The sequence below is a fragment of the Tinamus guttatus genome, unplaced genomic scaffold (assembly GCF_059628265.1).
Source record: "Tinamus guttatus ecotype Peru unplaced genomic scaffold, ASM5962826v1 Tinamus_guttatus_pri_ptg000215l, whole genome shotgun sequence".
Classification (NCBI taxonomy): Eukaryota; Metazoa; Chordata; class Aves; order Tinamiformes; family Tinamidae; genus Tinamus; species Tinamus guttatus.
The window spans coordinates 1789517-1805464 of NW_028288749.1; the positions used below are offsets into that span (position 1 = coordinate 1789517).

General features: G+C 58.7%; 1 protein-coding gene across 1 annotated transcript; it reads left to right on the top strand.

Annotated features, from left to right (window-relative positions):
* The first annotated feature begins 1531 nt into the window (after positions 1 to 1531).
* Positions 1532 to 15375, top strand: UCK2 (uridine-cytidine kinase 2). Its single transcript, XM_088524840.1, has 7 exons — positions 1532 to 1665; positions 8443 to 8602; positions 8724 to 8820; positions 9644 to 9786; positions 12970 to 13067; positions 14756 to 14804; positions 14980 to 15375. Exons 1-7 carry the CDS (start codon positions 1567 to 1569, stop codon positions 15117 to 15119), a joined length of 786 nt encoding a protein of 261 aa, XP_088380966.1. The 5' UTR covers positions 1532 to 1566; the 3' UTR covers positions 15120 to 15375.
* The last annotated feature ends 573 nt before the right edge of the window (positions 15376 to 15948 follow it).

A 15948-nucleotide genomic window follows, 5' to 3' on the forward strand; every position in this document is an offset into this window, starting at 1 on the left:
TTGGAGACAGTGCCACGCTGGGCATCCCGTGGAGACACGGCTCAAGGGTGAGCACGGTCTGGCCTCTCTCCAGACAGGCTGACCAAGAGGCTGTTCGCGTTGAGCGTAGGCACAAGGAGGACCTCAGCTGCAGGTCACTGTGCCGTGGATGGGTTTTGCCACCGAGATGCGGGTGAGTCAGAGTGTGGGCGAGAAAGAGGAACTTCGAAGAGCTTCTCGGGCCCGGTGCTGTGCCAGAAACTATGCCTGTGGCCAGGGCCGAAGATTGCACGGGACTGTGGGAATTCCACGGGAATTCCACCCTCGCAGGAAGTTTGCGTTGCTGCCTCTGCGTCCAGCGCTTCCTCGTGCGGCACCGGCGTGGAGCGGGCGTGCTGTGAGGGGATACGCCGGTGGAGCAGAGCAGGTGGGCAGGCAGGGGCCACGTCTCCTGGGAACGCCTTTCCTCCTGTGCCCCAGCGTTGAGGCTGCGGTTGGGGGCCCTCCTGGCGCCGTTTCCACACCCGTGTCACCACGCTGGGCTGTGTGAAATGCTCAGCAGTCGTGTGGGCAGCACTGGGAGGGCTCGTGAGGCATCACTCGGGCCCCAAAGCAGCATCACTCTACCCAAGGCTTTCAACACAGGAGCTTGGCCAGCGCATGGCTTAACAAAAATCCTAGTGGAGAGTTTTTATTCTCTTCAAACCACGTATGCCACAGCTCTTATGCCCTAACCCTTCTCAAAATGCCCCTGGTGTTGCCCTCGTTGCGGTTAACGCCGGTGACTTGTTCTAATGCCCAGGGGCGAGAGAAATGGGCTCCCTGCCTGTTTGCAGCAGCCCTTACACACCTGAAGAAGGGGGTTATCGTGTGTCCCCGCAGCCAGCTCTTCCCTAGGCTAAGCACAAGTGATTCCTGCAGGCCCTGCTGTGGTCTCCTGTGATCCCGTGCCAGGTGATCCCACCTGGCCTCATCTTTCTGGGAACAGTCCCCTTGGTTGCGTTTTTACTGCACACACAGTTCAGTTACTCGGTTCAAGCATCCTGGTGGGATGTTTGCCCTCTTCACAGCAGTGTGATGCTGGTGGCTCATTGATCTGCCTGATTCCCAGATCTGTATCCCCAGGAGGGCCAGCCAGCCTGCAGCTTCGCACTTATGACCCTAGATTCCCATCGTGTGTCTCCACAGCTGGCTGCTCCCACCCAAACTCCATGCCAGTGTGGGCTTTGCTTTGCGGAGCGTTTTCCCGATCCCACCCTAACTCTGGATCCCCCTCCTGCTCAAACCACCTCTATTCCAGGATGCAGTGTGTGGGGCCGGGGGGAGCAGCCACCGTTTCCCTGCTGCCTCGGTAGCGGGTCGGAACCGGGCCGGCCCCGCGCGGGCGCCCGGCCGAGCATGTGCAGCTGCGGCAGGCGGCTGGCAGGGAGCCGCGGCGCTGGGGATGAGGCGGGCGGGGAGGAAGGCCCTTGACTCATCACATAAATCCAGCCCCGCGAGGAGCGGAGGAGGAGGAGGGCGGCAGGAAGGAGAGCGGGCGGGCGGGCGGGCGGGAGGCGGCGGCGGCGCTGGAGGAGGAGGAGGAGGATGGCGGGGGACAGCGAGCAGCGGCTGGAGGAGCAGGGGCAGCCGAGCGGCGGGGAGCCCTTCCTCATCGGCGTCAGCGGCGGCACGGCCAGCGGCAAGGTGCGGGCGAGCGCGGGGCGAGCGGGCGGGCGGCGGGGGGGCCCGGCCGCGCCGCCACGTGCGCCGGGGCTGCCGGGCCGCGCTGCGCTGCGCTGCGCTGCCGGCCGCGGGGCGCTCCCGGCTGCTCCCCGCGCGCCCGCTCCGCGGGTTCCGCCCGCTCCCCGCGCGCTGCTGACTCACGGCGGGGCGGCCGGGGGGCGGCCGGGCCGCGTGCGGGGCTGCCCTGCGCCCGCTGCGCAAAGGCGCCGCCGGCTTCACCGCTCGCCTTTTGTTATGTTTTCCTTTTTTCTTTTCCCTTTTCTTTCTTAGCCTGGCATAGGTAATAAGACACCCTATTTATTTTTTCTTTCTTTTCCTTTTTTTTTTTTCTTTTTTTTTGTGTCCTTCCATTTGGGGTATCTCAGAAGTCCTAGCTGCATTTTTATTTATTACTATTATTTATATATAAATTTTTCTGGAGAGCAGGAATAGACTCGAGAACAGAAACGCCTCCGAAACATTCCTTTCCGAGGAGCATGTGGACTCCTGCAGGGGAAAGCTCCATCCTGGTGTCTTTGGGCCCACTTGTGTAGGGAGGAGGCTTTTCCTCTCTGTGGGGACAGCATAGCCCAACTGCTGCACTTAAACCTGCACCAACAGTGTTTCAAAAATGTGTCTCTGAGTATCCTATTATTCCCTGGGCTGCTGCTTCTCCTGCAAGGGAAGAAGATCCAGCTGCAAGAGGGGAGGGCTAGGGGGGAGGATGTGGTCCCTGCCGTGGGGAGCCGGATCGCTCCCGCCGCTCAAGGCGGTGGCTTTGCCCGCTCCGGGTGCGCGGCTCTGCCCCTCGCCGCTGTCCCAACAACGCCGCGCCTGGCGCTGCCCGCTGTTGTGTCTGCGCACGCTGCCTTTCGGGCCCACAAGGTAAAAGCGACGATTACGGTACAATGCGCCACAGTTGTCTGCAACTTCAAAGTGAAAACGCTCAGCAGCAGGCTGCCCTGGAAAAAAAATAGGGAAATGGCTCTCTCTAGCCAGGGAGAGGTACTAACTGGCTTTTCCTGTCTCCTGGCTTTGAGGTTTGTTTTTTGGTTTGGGGCTTTTTTTTTTTTTTTTTTTTTTTTTGTCCCCCTTTTTTTTCCTGCCATCCCTGCAGTGATTACTGGCTGCTAAAGAGCTGTGCAGCGCTGCACGTTTAAGGGAATCCAGCAGACAAGTGCAAAGCCTGTAGGAAAAGGTGGTAAGAAATACACTGGCGGGGGGGAAAACAGCTCCTTGAAGGAAGAAGTAGGAATAGGAAGAAAACCTGGAGCCCGTGCGTGGAGTCTCTCGGGCCCAGGTGCATGGGGTGGGTCGTGCTCGGCTGCTGCAGTAGGGCTCTCTCCCACCTTGCTGCTGCCAGGTGATGCCTGTTGAGTTTGCTCTGCTCAGGCCTTGCTTGCAGATAAAACCCGAGCTGGTGGCTGCTGCAGTGTTGGCCCCTGGGTCCTCTGTCTGGAAGCAAAAAGCTCCAAGAGTGAAAATGGGGCAGCACTTTTCCCACTGGGAAAGTGGCAGGTCTGTCCAACTCACCCTCGTGCTGTGTGAGGGTGGTTGCTGTAACGCTCCCCTCTGGCAGCACATCGGCTTGAATGGAACAGAGGGCACTTGCCTTCCAAGGCACCCCCCTCTCCTCACCCCCAGCCCCTCTCATTGCTGATTTTGTTGAGCCTGAGGCGGGGGGAAATGCGCTCTGCTCTGATCCGGGTGAGCCAGCGCAGTGAGACTGTGGAAGACAGGGAATGATGGGATCCTGTTTGCAGCCTGCTACAACTTGCTGCGTCCCATGGCGCCACGGGTGAGCTGGCACCCAAAGCTCCCTCCCTCCTTCCCGAGGATGTTTCCTTGGTCTTTCTTAAAGGCAAACCGAGTGTGTGAATTCAGAGGTTGACTTCTGTTCTCCAGCGAGCAGAAGACGCTTGAGCAACCTTCATTGCTCAATAGGAGGTGGAAACCCAAGTGCTCCCAAGGTGTTCAGCCCTCGGAAGAATTCCAGACTTTGTTGGGAGCAGAAATGGGGTGGAAAACAGAGCCTCTCCCACCTCCTCCTAAATCCCAGCAGCATCCAGCCGCTGTCTCCTGATGGGGAGGAGATGCTCTGGTGTTAGGTGCCCTCGCGTGCTGGCTCAGCAAGGAGGCCAGAGCCAGGAAGGACTGCGAGTACCTCATTGCTGCCAGGGATTCCCAAGCCTGGTCATAGCGTTTCCATCCTTAATACAGGTTTTGGCAGAGCGCTTGGAAGGTATTTCCTTCCTATGCCTGTGGTCATGGTGCTCGCAGCTTCTTGCCTCCCTCCCACAGAAGACTCTTGACTCCTGGAGATCAGAGCCAGGCTGTAGGTTGGAGGGGGTTTTGGTGATGTTACTGCTGCGATGAGCTTTAAAGCATCAGGATACCTCCTTATGCTGCTCGTGTCCCACCCCACCACCTTCAGCTTGACACCTGGACCCAGCAGCTCTGTAGCAGTGCTGGAGCGTCTCCCTGGGGTTGGCTTCAAGCAACTGTGGAAGCATCTGTTGCTGGGGTGGTTGCAGGGATGGAGAGATCCCTTAAAATGAATGCTGAAGCTCCCCACACTACGTGAACTGAGGTGCTGATTAAAGCTACCTTTAAGTAGGAGTTTGTAAGACCAGCAAAGGGCTGCACGTGTTCTTCAGCTGCCTTGCCCTTGAGCTGCTGCAGGGTGAGTAGGGGTGTTGCCGTGGCCAAGTGGCCACACGGTTTGGATCTCTGCTACCTAAAGTTGGAAGCATCTGTTTGAACACGCAGAGCGCGGAGCACTAAAATTGCTGTGTGGGAGCAGCCAGCTTGCTTCTTCGCTCTCAATCCTGTAGGCAACCCTGCTTTAAACACACAAAATAAGCTGTGTGAGGCCGGCCTGGCTGCCTGGGAGGATTAGCCAGCTTGGAACCAGCCAAAGGGCCGAAAGAGGCCTGGAATTGGTATCTCCCAGCCAGGGTGGGATGGCCAAGGTGTTGGGAAGCAGTGGACACAGCCATCTGCAGCACATCTGTCTACCAGGCAGTTCTCCCTATGCATAGGGGTTCTTGCATTACAGAACTGGGACCCTGCACTAGTGACTTGAGGGATTTCTCCCCTTCCTCCCTATCAAATTCTACTGCGACGCCTGGAGTCATCGTCTTGCATCTAGGTGGTGGCAGAGAAGCGTGGGGGAAGCCTGGCACTCATCTGGAGGCTTTGGCTCCCCAGGGGTACCGCTGGAGAGGGAACAGCAGGAATTACAGCAGTCCTGTCTTGGTTCAGCACCGTTTCCTGGTGGTGCTTCCTGGCTGGCAAGAGCCAGGAATCACAAAGTCTGTCTTAAAAAAAAAAAAAAAAAAAATGCTAGTGTCAATGCATACTAGAAACTCGTTAGCTGTTCTGTGCCAGCCACTGCTTGGGCTCATACACAGACCGTTTTGATGGGTCAGCCCTTTCCTATTACTGAATATGTGCTTGTTCATTGCAGAGCCTGTTTGACCTAGCCCCATGGGCTCAGTCAGCTCCAGCCTGTGGCATTTGCAGCAGGGACTCTAGAAAAATATCTTGCATCTAAAATAGGTGGATTGCGAGGGATTGTGTTTGCGGTTTTGTTCTCCTCCCACACAAAACCCGTGTCCAAATCCTCTGCGTGCGCTTGGGCACAGGACTGCTGAGCACACAGGCAGTGTCCCACAGTACCAAGCCCAGTGGTAGCAAGAGAATAAACTGGCCCCAAATTGTCTGGGCTGTGGCTTGCAAAGGGACAGACGGGAAGGGTGAACCTGCCTGCGGAAGCTCTGGGTGAAGGCCCAGGCTTTTGGTGCTAATGCAGCAGGTTTCTAGTCCCAGTGCTGCCACATGGATGTGCTGCATTAAAACTGGAAGAACTTTCCAGACTTGGTATCTGCTCCCTGTGTTGCCCCAGTTCCTCGAGGGAGATGCTCTATAGTTAACTGTACAACAAAAGACCAAAAGCAGCAACTAGTGTGTGTGCTGAAGGAGGGGATCTGGAGAGGGCAACATTACCAGGGCTCCTGGCTGCGAGTGTTTTAATGCAGCCCCGGGTGATCCCTGGAAAGCAAACCGTGACATAGAGGACATCAGAGAAACACAAAAGGTAGTTCCCGTGTTCCCTTGTCCGATCTTAGAGAAGATTCCTGGGGGGCTCCCCGAGCTGGAGGCAGGTTTAGCCACAAGCCTGTGCCAGCAGCACGACAACCCCGGGGCTGCAAGGCCGTGCAGAGCCCCCGCGAAGCCTGTCCACATCTAAATGCTACTGGGGCAGGGACTGTGGCAGTGCTCTCCGTGCTGAGGACCTCTTGGTTCTTCTCTTTGCTGGAAGATGTGACTGTTGTCAGCCTTGCAGTCGTATTTGTGGTGGGCCGGGGACACTGCTCTGCATGAAGGACTGTCCTCGTGGCGGGAAGTGTCTTGGCTTGGGGCAAGTGATCTCTGGCTGGAGTTAGTTCCTCTCTTCATCCATGCCAGGGGCCGGCAGCTGCTTCCTCTTCTGCTGGTGGGTCTTTTGGGTGCCTCTGAGCCCAGTACAAGCATCACCTTTAGAGCCATGAGTTAAATACACAGTGTAATCAACATCTTTCAAATAAATGTCCATGGAAGGGCTCTGAGCACCCTTCTACTGCGTCCCTTCCCCTCTGCACCACGTAGGCCTTCTCTCAGGAGAGTGCATTGGGTTTCTTTGCCCAGTGCTTCCCGTGTCTTCCTTCTTCCTCTCCTGGTAGAATAAAGCTGTGCTTTTCCCTCCTAGATGATAGCCATTTGTGTGCTTGGTGCCAAGGAGAAAACCTGTGCGTCTCGTGGGTCGTGCCTTGCCCCTGCATCCAACCCTTGAGGATCCAGGGCTGTTCTTTGTGCTCTGGGCTCAGCCAAGATGTCCTTCTAGGCATGTGCAGGCTTTCTCCGAGGCTCCCTGCAACCATCCCCAGGTTATCAGTGGGTTTTTCACGTTCCTGGTGAATGGGGTCACGCATGTGTGTGGTGCTGGTTTGGGAAGAGGGGGTCTGAGCAGGGGACATGCGTCATTTGTTTGTAGGGGAGGCTTCCTGAGGCCAGGAGTTTCTGTTCCCAGTGGGTAGGGGAATTTGTAACCTCTGTGGCTCTGGCCTTTTCCTCCTACTTCACATATGTCGAAAAAAGGGGAAAAGCTGGTGCTGCGGCTGCAGGAGGTGTTCAGGCTGGTGCTGGGGAATGTCACCCAAACCGTCCTAGTGAACAAAGTCCCCAGCAACAGCACTCTGGGCAGCACAACGTGCTGGGCCCAAGCTTGGGCCTGAGAAAGCCAGACATCCATGCGGCTGTCGTCCCCCGCTGCCCCTGACAACTATCCCAAGCGCAGCAGACAAAAGGGAGCAGGGGTGCCCTCAGTGTTGGTGTGGGCTGCTTGCCAGCCCAGAGCATCAAACCCCAAAGGCAGCCGGGACCCGCTCTGGTCCCCCCGAAAAGCGATGCACATGCGGGCCAGGCCGTGCACTCCTGTCTGCAGCTGCTTTCTCCTTGGCTGCTTTTCCAAGGTGTCCTGAGCTGTGGGTTATGGAATGGGAGGGTCTCTCTTCCCTGCTTTCAGGGTTGCCGTAAGACAGGAGAGACTTGGAGGAGCTGTCTGATTTCCCCAGTGTCTGTTTTGTTGTCCATCAGGGTGATGAGCTCAGAGAGGAAGGACGGAGCATAAGTGCAGACCTATGGGATACAGCTGGATAAGCAAGAGGGGTTGACACAGACTGGGAAGGATGTGGGGAGCAGAAAACCAGAGGAGGCGGAGAAGGCACTGGGGCTCCCAGTGCTGCAAGCAGTTGGGATGAGCTGCAGGATGAGCGCCTGGCGCGGGGCTGCTGTGGCAAAGCGCGGTCTGCGGGGTGCAGCCGGCGCGAGGAGGAGGTGGGTTCCTCGGGGGGGCCCATCCCTGCCGCGGGGCCCGAGCCCGGGGCAGCATGGAGGCGGCCGGGGCCGGTTGGCTCCGCGGCAGCCGGCACTCGGAGGCTCTCCAGCCGCGTTCGGGCTGACTCACAACACGGCCGTCACAGCCAAGTCAGGTCAGCGCAGCCCGGAGGGGAAGAGACGCTCCCCGGGGACCGGCGTAACGTCAAATCTTCCAGCTTTGCGGGCAAACAGCCCTCCCCTCGGCTGCCAGGCCTGCCTTCCCCTCCCTGATTCCCTATCGCCGCCTCCGGAGATTGCTGGCCAGGTACGGAGCTGGCCCGCGGAGCGCTGGGAGCCGCCGCTGACCTTGGCTCTCGTGGCCGCCGTGCCGGCTGGCAGCTGGTGCTGCAGTTATCGCTGCCGCGCTGCGCCGCAGCCAAGGACTCGTGTGACTGAGGAGCAGGGGCGGGAGCAGCCTGCGGGGCTGTGACCCGAGGCTCCGCGCTGCAGCGTGCGGCGCTCCACTGCTTGAGGCCACGCGGACACCCATTCGCTCAGCGCGTGGCAAGGGCAAGTCACCAGTCCCCGTGCTGGTGGCCGCGCAGCCCTGTGGTGCCCGCAGCCTCACAGTGCCAGGAGGCGCTCGTGGCTGCTCCTCCCAGTTCTGGCGGCCAAGGCAGAGCTTCCTGATCGAGTCCATGGGTTCCCTCCTCATGTCCTTTAATGCAAGGCCTTGGGGTTGGAAAGCGGCCTCCTCCGTCCGCAGGCAGCTGGTGTCGGGTTTGCGGGCGGAGCCTGCCTCCGAGCGAGGGCACGTCTGCCCTGTGCGACATGGGCCCGCTGACCGAGCCCTGTGCGACATGGGCCCGCTGACCGACCCCCTTTGCCGTGCTCCCGCAGTCCTCGGTGTGCTCCAAGATCGTCCAGCTGCTGGGCCAGAACGAGGTGGACTATCGCCAGAAGCAGGTGGTGATCGTGAGCCAAGACAGCTTCTACCGCGTGCTCACCTCAGAGCAGAAATCCAAAGCGCTCAAAGGCCAGTTCAACTTCGACCACCCAGGTAAGCGGGGAGCCGCGACCAGGGCTGGAGCAGGACCCCCCGACGTGTTTGGCTGAGCCCACGTGCGGCTGGTGCTCCCTACCGTGCACAGTGTGACGGGTAACCTTCCCTCTCTCCTCAGATGCCTTTGACAACGAGCTGATCGTCAAGACGCTCAAAGAGATCACGGAAGGGAAGACGGTCCAGATTCCCGTCTATGACTTTGTCTCCCACTCCAGGTCTAACAGCTTTGCTGGGCCTCTACTAATGCACCAGACACGAGGGCAGGGGAGGTGCTCAGGGACCTCTTCTAGGTGGCCTGTGTGTCAGCCCAAAGCTTCAGCGCTAAATACTCCCTGCTGCTTGCTTAGAGGGTGCAGGACAGGTCAAGCTTCATCTGGGGGCCCAGAAAGCTGCACAGCCTTGTGGCTGCATCCCACGTGCAGCAACACAGATGCGGCAGTGGAGGAGGCCTATGGGCCCCTTTTCCCTTCCTCTATCCACCCTCCTTTTCCTCAGAAAAATCTGTTTGCGGCTTTAACAACTATTTTGGGCTCCAAGGCATCAGAGTTGCCAGGAAAGGAGGAGGAGTACGAGGGTGGTTTTGCCCCTGCAACTCTCCCCTTGCATGTGGTAGTCTTGTTTCTGCCTGCCTGCATTGGGTATGGCTGGCCCTGCTTCGCTTCCTGCAGAAGTGCCCCGGTGTCGGAGGAGTGTTGCCCAGATCCCGCAGGGAGCCGAGCTGGCCCTTGCCGGTGCCTGCAGGTGCCGCCCAGTTTTCTGGCTTGGCTTGGGAGACTTGCAAGCGGCAGCTGGCCGAGGTGGGTGCAGAGGGCTGGGCTGCTTCCCGCTCTGCCGTTTGTCCTTCTAGGAAACATTCGTTTGCCTTGGACGCGCCTCGCCACGGCGGGGTAGGTCTGCTATCCCCTCGCTTGCCTCTCTGGTGCCGCAGTGATGTCCCCGGGCCGGCGCAGCACCTGGCAGTGCTGCTGCTTCCCCCGTCCCTTCCCCGACCTGCCTTCCCTGCCGCCAGCATGTTTTGACTCTCCTCCTCCCTGCTAGGAAAGAGGAGACGGTGACTGTGTACCCTGCCGATGTGGTGCTCTTCGAAGGCATCCTGGCCTTCTACAGCCAGGAGGTGCGGGACCTCTTCCGCATGAAGCTCTTTGTGGACACGGATGCAGACACCCGGCTGTCCCGCAGAGGTGAGGCCCTCGTGTGACCATGCTTGCTAATGTCACTAACCATCTGGACACCAGGTTCCTGGGGCTGGTAGAGGCTGGAGCAGAACTGCAATCAGTACAAGGATTTGCTGGAGCTAGCACAGAGCTAGGGAGGTTTCCATCCCTAATTCAGCACGTTGCACTGGGCAGCTCGTGGCAGTGCCTGGCTCCCTGTCCCTGAGGTCTCAGTGGGGTTTTTGCTGCCTAGTCTGGGAGTGCAGCACTGGGCCTGCCAAGCGTGCCGTGTCCTTGCTTGGCTCTGCAGGAGCCTAGTGACGAGGAGCTGCTGCCCCTCAGCAGATGCCAGCAGGAAAGCGCGATGGGCAAAGCAGCGTGACAGCTCATTCACAATGTGGAGCCTGATGGACCTTGCTCAAAAGGCAGTGCCTGAGGGGTCTGTTCAGGACCTGCCGTGCGGGTGCTCTGCGAGGGGGCTCTGAGGATAAGAGTGTTTATCCTGCGTGGAGCAGATGGGGAATTTGCTTGTGTCTCTTGCTCTGAGCAAGCACAGCCAGTGCAGCATGAAGTCTCTTGACACCAAGGTGAAGGCTTTGGGGGCAAAGACCCCTGGAAACCAGGACTGCCAGTGCTCAGCCAGCCTGGCCGTCGGTTGCCAGCTGGAATAGGAAGGTCTCTGGCACTTTGTGGCTTGAGATTCAGTTCATTGCTAATTGCAGGATGAATGCTGAAATCAGCCTTTAGGATGGGGGTCACTCATGTAACACACAAGTGTATGAGACTGAGAAGGCATCTGAAGACTCTTAGGGCAGAATCAGCTGTGTCTGAGCCCTTCTTCCCCCTGCTATAGGACATCTGCTGGGCAAAAGATGGCTTGGAGGAGAGGTCTCCCTCACACCTCAGTGCTGTGACAAGAGAGCATGAAGTTCAAAACTCTCTAAAGTCTGCCAGGACTCAAACTGCTTCTGTGCATGGGGCTATCCCACTGGCACAGGATAGGTCTTGCCTGCTAAAAGTCCTGCAGCCCTCCTGCTGTCAGACAGGCCTACAGCCTCCTGCACCATTGGGAAGCCGGCAGTGCTAAGTAAAAACTACTTTTTACACATCCCTCTTGACCCTGCCCGCTGTTCCTGCATGACTCATCTGGGGAGGTGACAGCATCGTCATCGCAAGGAGACGCATTAGCAGGTCAGACGCGCGTTTGTGGGGTCCTGCAGTGTGAGCCTCGTCCTTTCTCTGAAAAAGCAAGCTGAGGAGCTCGGGTTCCTGGCCCAGCCGGGGTTAGCCCACGTGTTTGGCAGTGGCCCGTGTTGGCTGACGGAAGAGGAGGTGTTGTCTGTGCGTTTAACTAGCGCTGCAGTGCAGCACTGCGTGACCCTGCGTGGAACTCGGTCACTCCCTGGGGTGTGCAGCTCTGTGGTTTCGGGCTTGGTTTATAACTACGAGCTTGGGGCTTGATAATCGGTAGAGATCTCCTTGAGTAAAGACCAAGATCGTCTGTCTGACGACTGTGATGCGGAGCTGAACCCCGCTGTGCTGCAGCTGTTGGACAGGATCCCACGTCACCTGGGCTAAGGCCAGTCGGGAGGATTTCTCTCAGCCACCATCAACTGCAAAAGCTTTGCAAAGCAGCAGTGGGACTGTTGCCAGCTGACTGAGGGGCTGCTGTGCCCGGGTTAGGGCAACTCACCAGCTTCTTGAGGGGGGACTGAGCCTTTGGCAGCCTCTTCGTGGGCCTCCCAGGGTTGCAAGGACCACAGCAGCATCAATAGTCTCCTTGCTCTACATCCCCCTGGCATTTCTGGGAAAGGAAACTTCATTTGCGAGGTACTGAAAGCGTAGTGGGGTCCCCGGAACGTGGCCGGAGGCTGTTTGTAGCGAGCACATGTTGGGGTCTTGCGTTGCGACACGGTCTGAGTCATTCTGCTCTGGCGGAGCCGCAGGGCTCGCGAGCCGCCTGGCAGCAGGGGACGGCGTTCCTGGAAGCGAAGCTCACGGCTCGATTAATGAGCAGCGCTGAGGTCCGGGGCGCGAGGCTCGCATCATCCCCTTTCTCGGGAACTCTCCCATGACAGAGGCGGCCGCCAGGGCGCGAGGAGCAAAATCCAGACCTGCCCACGGCCTCGAAGGGCCTGCCCTGCGCAGAGCTGGCTCCAGCTGGGCCAGCTTCCATAATGCTGACGGCCGACCGAGCCGGGCGTCGCGCGAGTGTTTGAGGTCTGACTGCAGGAACGCGCTGGCTTTGGACAGGCACCGCTGTGTCCTTGGGGCGTTGAGAGCGATGCCTCCGCGGAGGTACCCTGGTCCCAGCCTCGCTGCACTGCTTGTCTCCCCGCCGCAGCCAGCAAGCAGGGCGTGGGGCCTGGGAAACAAAAGCCTCCCTTGTGTCGCCTCCTCTGTTTTCCCTGCCTTGTGTTTTCTCGTACTGCTTGTGCTGGGGCTTGCTCCCAGGCTCCGGGGAAGACGAGGAGCCGTCAGAGCGGCCGGGGCTGGGCAGGCTGGCGCGCGGCCCGCTCGGCTTCCGGTCGTGCCGGCCCTGCGCAGGGCACCGCGGCTGCCGAGCGCCTCGCGTGATCCTGGCGGCTCTGCCCTTACCCCGGGTCAGCAGGAATCAAGCGCAGTGGTGCGTGCCCGTGCGGAAGTGACTTCCAGCCAGAGCTGGCGAAATCCCCTGTGCACGCAGGGTGCAGGGCCCCGGGCAGTCAGCGTGAGGAGGCGCAGCAGAGCCGGCGGGTGAGCGCCACCCTGCAGCTCTGCAGACGGAGTTGGACAGTGCCTTGAAGCGTGTGCGGTGCAAAACCCTCAGCTTTTCTGCTCCCCAGGCACCTCTCTGCTCGACTGTCTGGAAGAGCTGATGCCTATGCTGAGAGCAGAGAGTCTCATCTTGGATAGCCAGGGTGGAGGGACAGCCTGGGACACCTGGGGGGCACTGGTTATGCTGGAGTGTGTTTGGAGAGCTCAGAAAAGGGAGGAAGGTCCAAAAGAAGCCCCTGGTCAGTCTGCTGGTCCTTGGCTCCCAGGAAGGCTTGGAAGTGGCCGGGGAACGTGATGCTGGGCTGGGATGTGCTTGGATGTGTGGGCAGCAGCTCCGAGGAGCAGGGACCTGGGGGCATGTGCCCAGGGCAGGGTGGTCAAGGCCAGTACGTCGGGCGAGGGGGACAGCGGTTCATGTCCTGGCTCCTGACTGTGCCTCCCTCCTTCCTGCAGTGCTACGAGACATCAGCGAGCGAGGCAGGGACCTCGAGCAGATCTTGTCTCAGTACATCACCTTCGTCAAGCCTGCCTTTGAGGAGTTCTGCTTGCCAGTAAGTACAAGGGGAGGGACACACATCGGAGCCTGCCAAAAATGACAAAAATGCCTTGTTGCCCGTCCCTCCCGCTCCCAGTCAGGAGCTGTGGCCTGGGCCTCGCGGGTGCTGGCAGAGCCCGAAGGTGGAGGGGTGGGTGCTGGCCGCAGGGCGAGATGGGGACTGTTTATATGGCCACTGCTTTCCTGGTGAGATCACTGTTCCCTGCAGAGAGGCATCCAACACCCCTCCCTGCGCAGGCCCTGCCAAACCAACACCAGGCAGCTCAAGAGATGCTGGACCACGGGGTCGGGGAAGGGACATCCTTTGGGTGCTGCTGGCTGAAGCCGGGGTGGGAGGCAGGGGCCCTGCCAGACAGGGATTTTGCACCTGGAAGGCCACTGCAGCCCCAGGGAGCAGCAAGTTTGCACGACCAGTTGTTGCAAACCTCCCCGGGCTGCTGCGCTCGTGGAGCGGAGGCTGCACCTTGGGTTTTAAGGCTTTGCAAGCAGGTGAGGGAGTTACCAGAAAATTTCTTTTCTTTGAGAGGCTGAGCCAGCAAAGTGCTGCAGCTGGGGGAGTGGTAGCCAGCAGCACAGGTAGGAATTGAACCTGCACCTCCAGCCTCAAGCCTTATCCATGGAGGTATCACTGTGGCTGGCTGTGTCCTTTCCCAAAATAAGAGCTGATTTTTTCTGTGGCAAGAGATCTGTTTTTGTGGACCTCAGAAGGTGCCCACGTTCCCAGGTAGCACCCTCTTCCCTATCTCGTGCCGATGTGGCTCTGGGAATTGAGGTCCAGTTTTGGGTGTTAGGCCTCCTTCTTGAGTCCCCAGCAAGGTAAACGTGCAGCTTTGCAAAGCAGTGGATGCGGCGCCAGTCTCTCCTGCTGAAGAGTCCATAGGAGGGTGAAACAAGGGTGAAACAGATCCCCGTCCACTGGCTCTGCAGTGATCTGCTCCGTCTCCGAGCTGGTGGTGGGCCAGGCCACACAACAGTTGCACACAGGTGCAGAGCACGCTCAGCCTCTGCAGTTCCTGTTACCCAGCTCTGCACCTGGCAGCTCAGCACTGAAAACCGCACTGTCCTGGGGGTTTTCCTGTAGCTGGGAGCACCCGGAGCTGTTGGGTGACAGCCTTGGCCCAGCACGCTGGCTCATGCTGCAGCTTGGCCGTCAGGAAGCTGATCGGCTATAAAAGCAAGTGTGAAACGGGGAGGAAACTGCTATGGCATCTTCAGGCGAAAATAGGCAGGACTGGCATCCTGAAGTGGATCTTTTTTGCCAATATTGCTGGCAGAAACTGCCCCCGTCCACATGTCCACACAGCTCCAACATGCCAGGTCTTGTTTGTGTGCCAAGTCATGCAGGATTCAGGGAGGAGGTTGTTCCCAAAAGCATCTACGCTTGGAGTCTTGTGATCATGAGGCTTTTTGTAATTTCAGGTTTTATTAGGGTGATCTGTCCCTTACTGGAATTTGTTTGAGCTCATGGAAATAGAGTCAAGGCGCAAAGCACGGCCCTCAAAACATAGATCAGAAGGCAAATAAGAGCATCCAAAATGCAGCCATCGCACTAACATATGTCTTGGCAGGTTTGGGCTTGACAGGAGGAGGAAGAGGAGGAGGGATGCCCTGCAGAGCGGGAATGATGGCCCAGCATGGCAGCTCTCTGCTTTCCCTGTAACCCTGTTCTCTCTTTCCTCCCAGACCAAGAAGTACGCTGACGTGATCATTCCCAGAGGAGCAGATAACGAAGGTGAGCAGACCCAGAGCCTGCCATTATGTCCTGGCAGAGATGACGCCGATACCAGGAGGGGAAAGGTGCCCTGTGAGGAGGGGAGGGGGGTCACAGCCGCCTTGTTTTCTCTGACCTGTCTCCAATTTATTCAAGACGATCCTAACACCATCCTCCCCTCTGTCTTTGCTCGCAGTGGCCATAAACTTGATAGTGCAGCACATCCAGGACATTCTTAACGGAGGACTCAGCAAGCGCCAGAGCAACGGCTACCTGAACGGCTACACTCCCCCCCGCCAGCGGCAGCCCTCAGAGTCGAGCAGCCGGCCCCACTGACGCCGGGCGGCCAGCGCGGGGCTGGGGCCGCAGGGCCGCTCTGTACATACTGTCTCTCCATCCCCCCCTTATCTATTTAAGAAACCAGACGGAGACGAATGCCTTTAATTTTGTATGTTGGAAATGCCCATCGAGAAGCAGCCGGCCGCTCGGGAGCCCGGACCGCTCGCAGCTCCCGGCCTTGCTCAGTAACTCCTCCAGCACGGAACCGGCTATAAATCTCTATAAATATAGAATTGCTCTATTTTTGTGTAAATGCAGAATAACGTAAAATTACTTGCCACAAGGTATTTGCCAGGCTCGGTGTCGCCAGGAGGGGGCTGGAAGAGGGTCCTGGGAGATTTGGGGATCAGGATCCTCACCTCGTAGGTGAAACAAAGAACATCTGACAGCCGCTTTGCAGCGATCTCCCTCGTGGGGGACTGTTGGGCAGTGGTCCTGACAGGCTGAGTGTGGCAGGGACTTGGGGACTGGGCTGGGGTTGCCTCTTCCTGTTGTTGTTCAGGTCTGAGCAGCCTGGTTTTACCAGGCAGCTACTGCAGCCACTGGGATTTTGGAAATCTGCATCCTCTGCATCCCGGGCCTGAGCAGCACCCTTGGGCCATGGCTGGTGTGTCCGGTGCGGCCCCTCCAGCCAGGACCTGGCCATGCTGGAGCTGTGGTCACCTCAGCGTAGTCCCATGTGTAGCAGCCTTGATGCCTGGCTTGCATGGGGATGGCACCCACAGGGAGGGCCCTTCTGGAGCGGCCGTGGGCATGCTGGAACTCCTGCCAGTGCCCACGGCTCAAGACCAGAGGTTGGGCTGGTGGTGGCTCTGCCATTCCCCAC

Excerpts from the sequence above, each read along its gene's own strand:
- UCK2 (XM_088524840.1), top strand. The coding sequence starts at position 1,567 with ATGGCGGGGGACAGCGAGCAGCGGCTGGAGGAGCAGGGGCAGCCGAGC. Across the intron at positions 1,666-8,442 it reads GCGGCACGGCCAGCGGCAAG|TCCTCGGTGTGCTCCAAGAT; the intron begins GTGCGGGCGAGC and ends GTGCTCCCGCAG. Across the intron at positions 8,603-8,723 it reads GTTCAACTTCGACCACCCAG|ATGCCTTTGACAACGAGCTG; the intron begins GTAAGCGGGGAG and ends CTCTCTCCTCAG.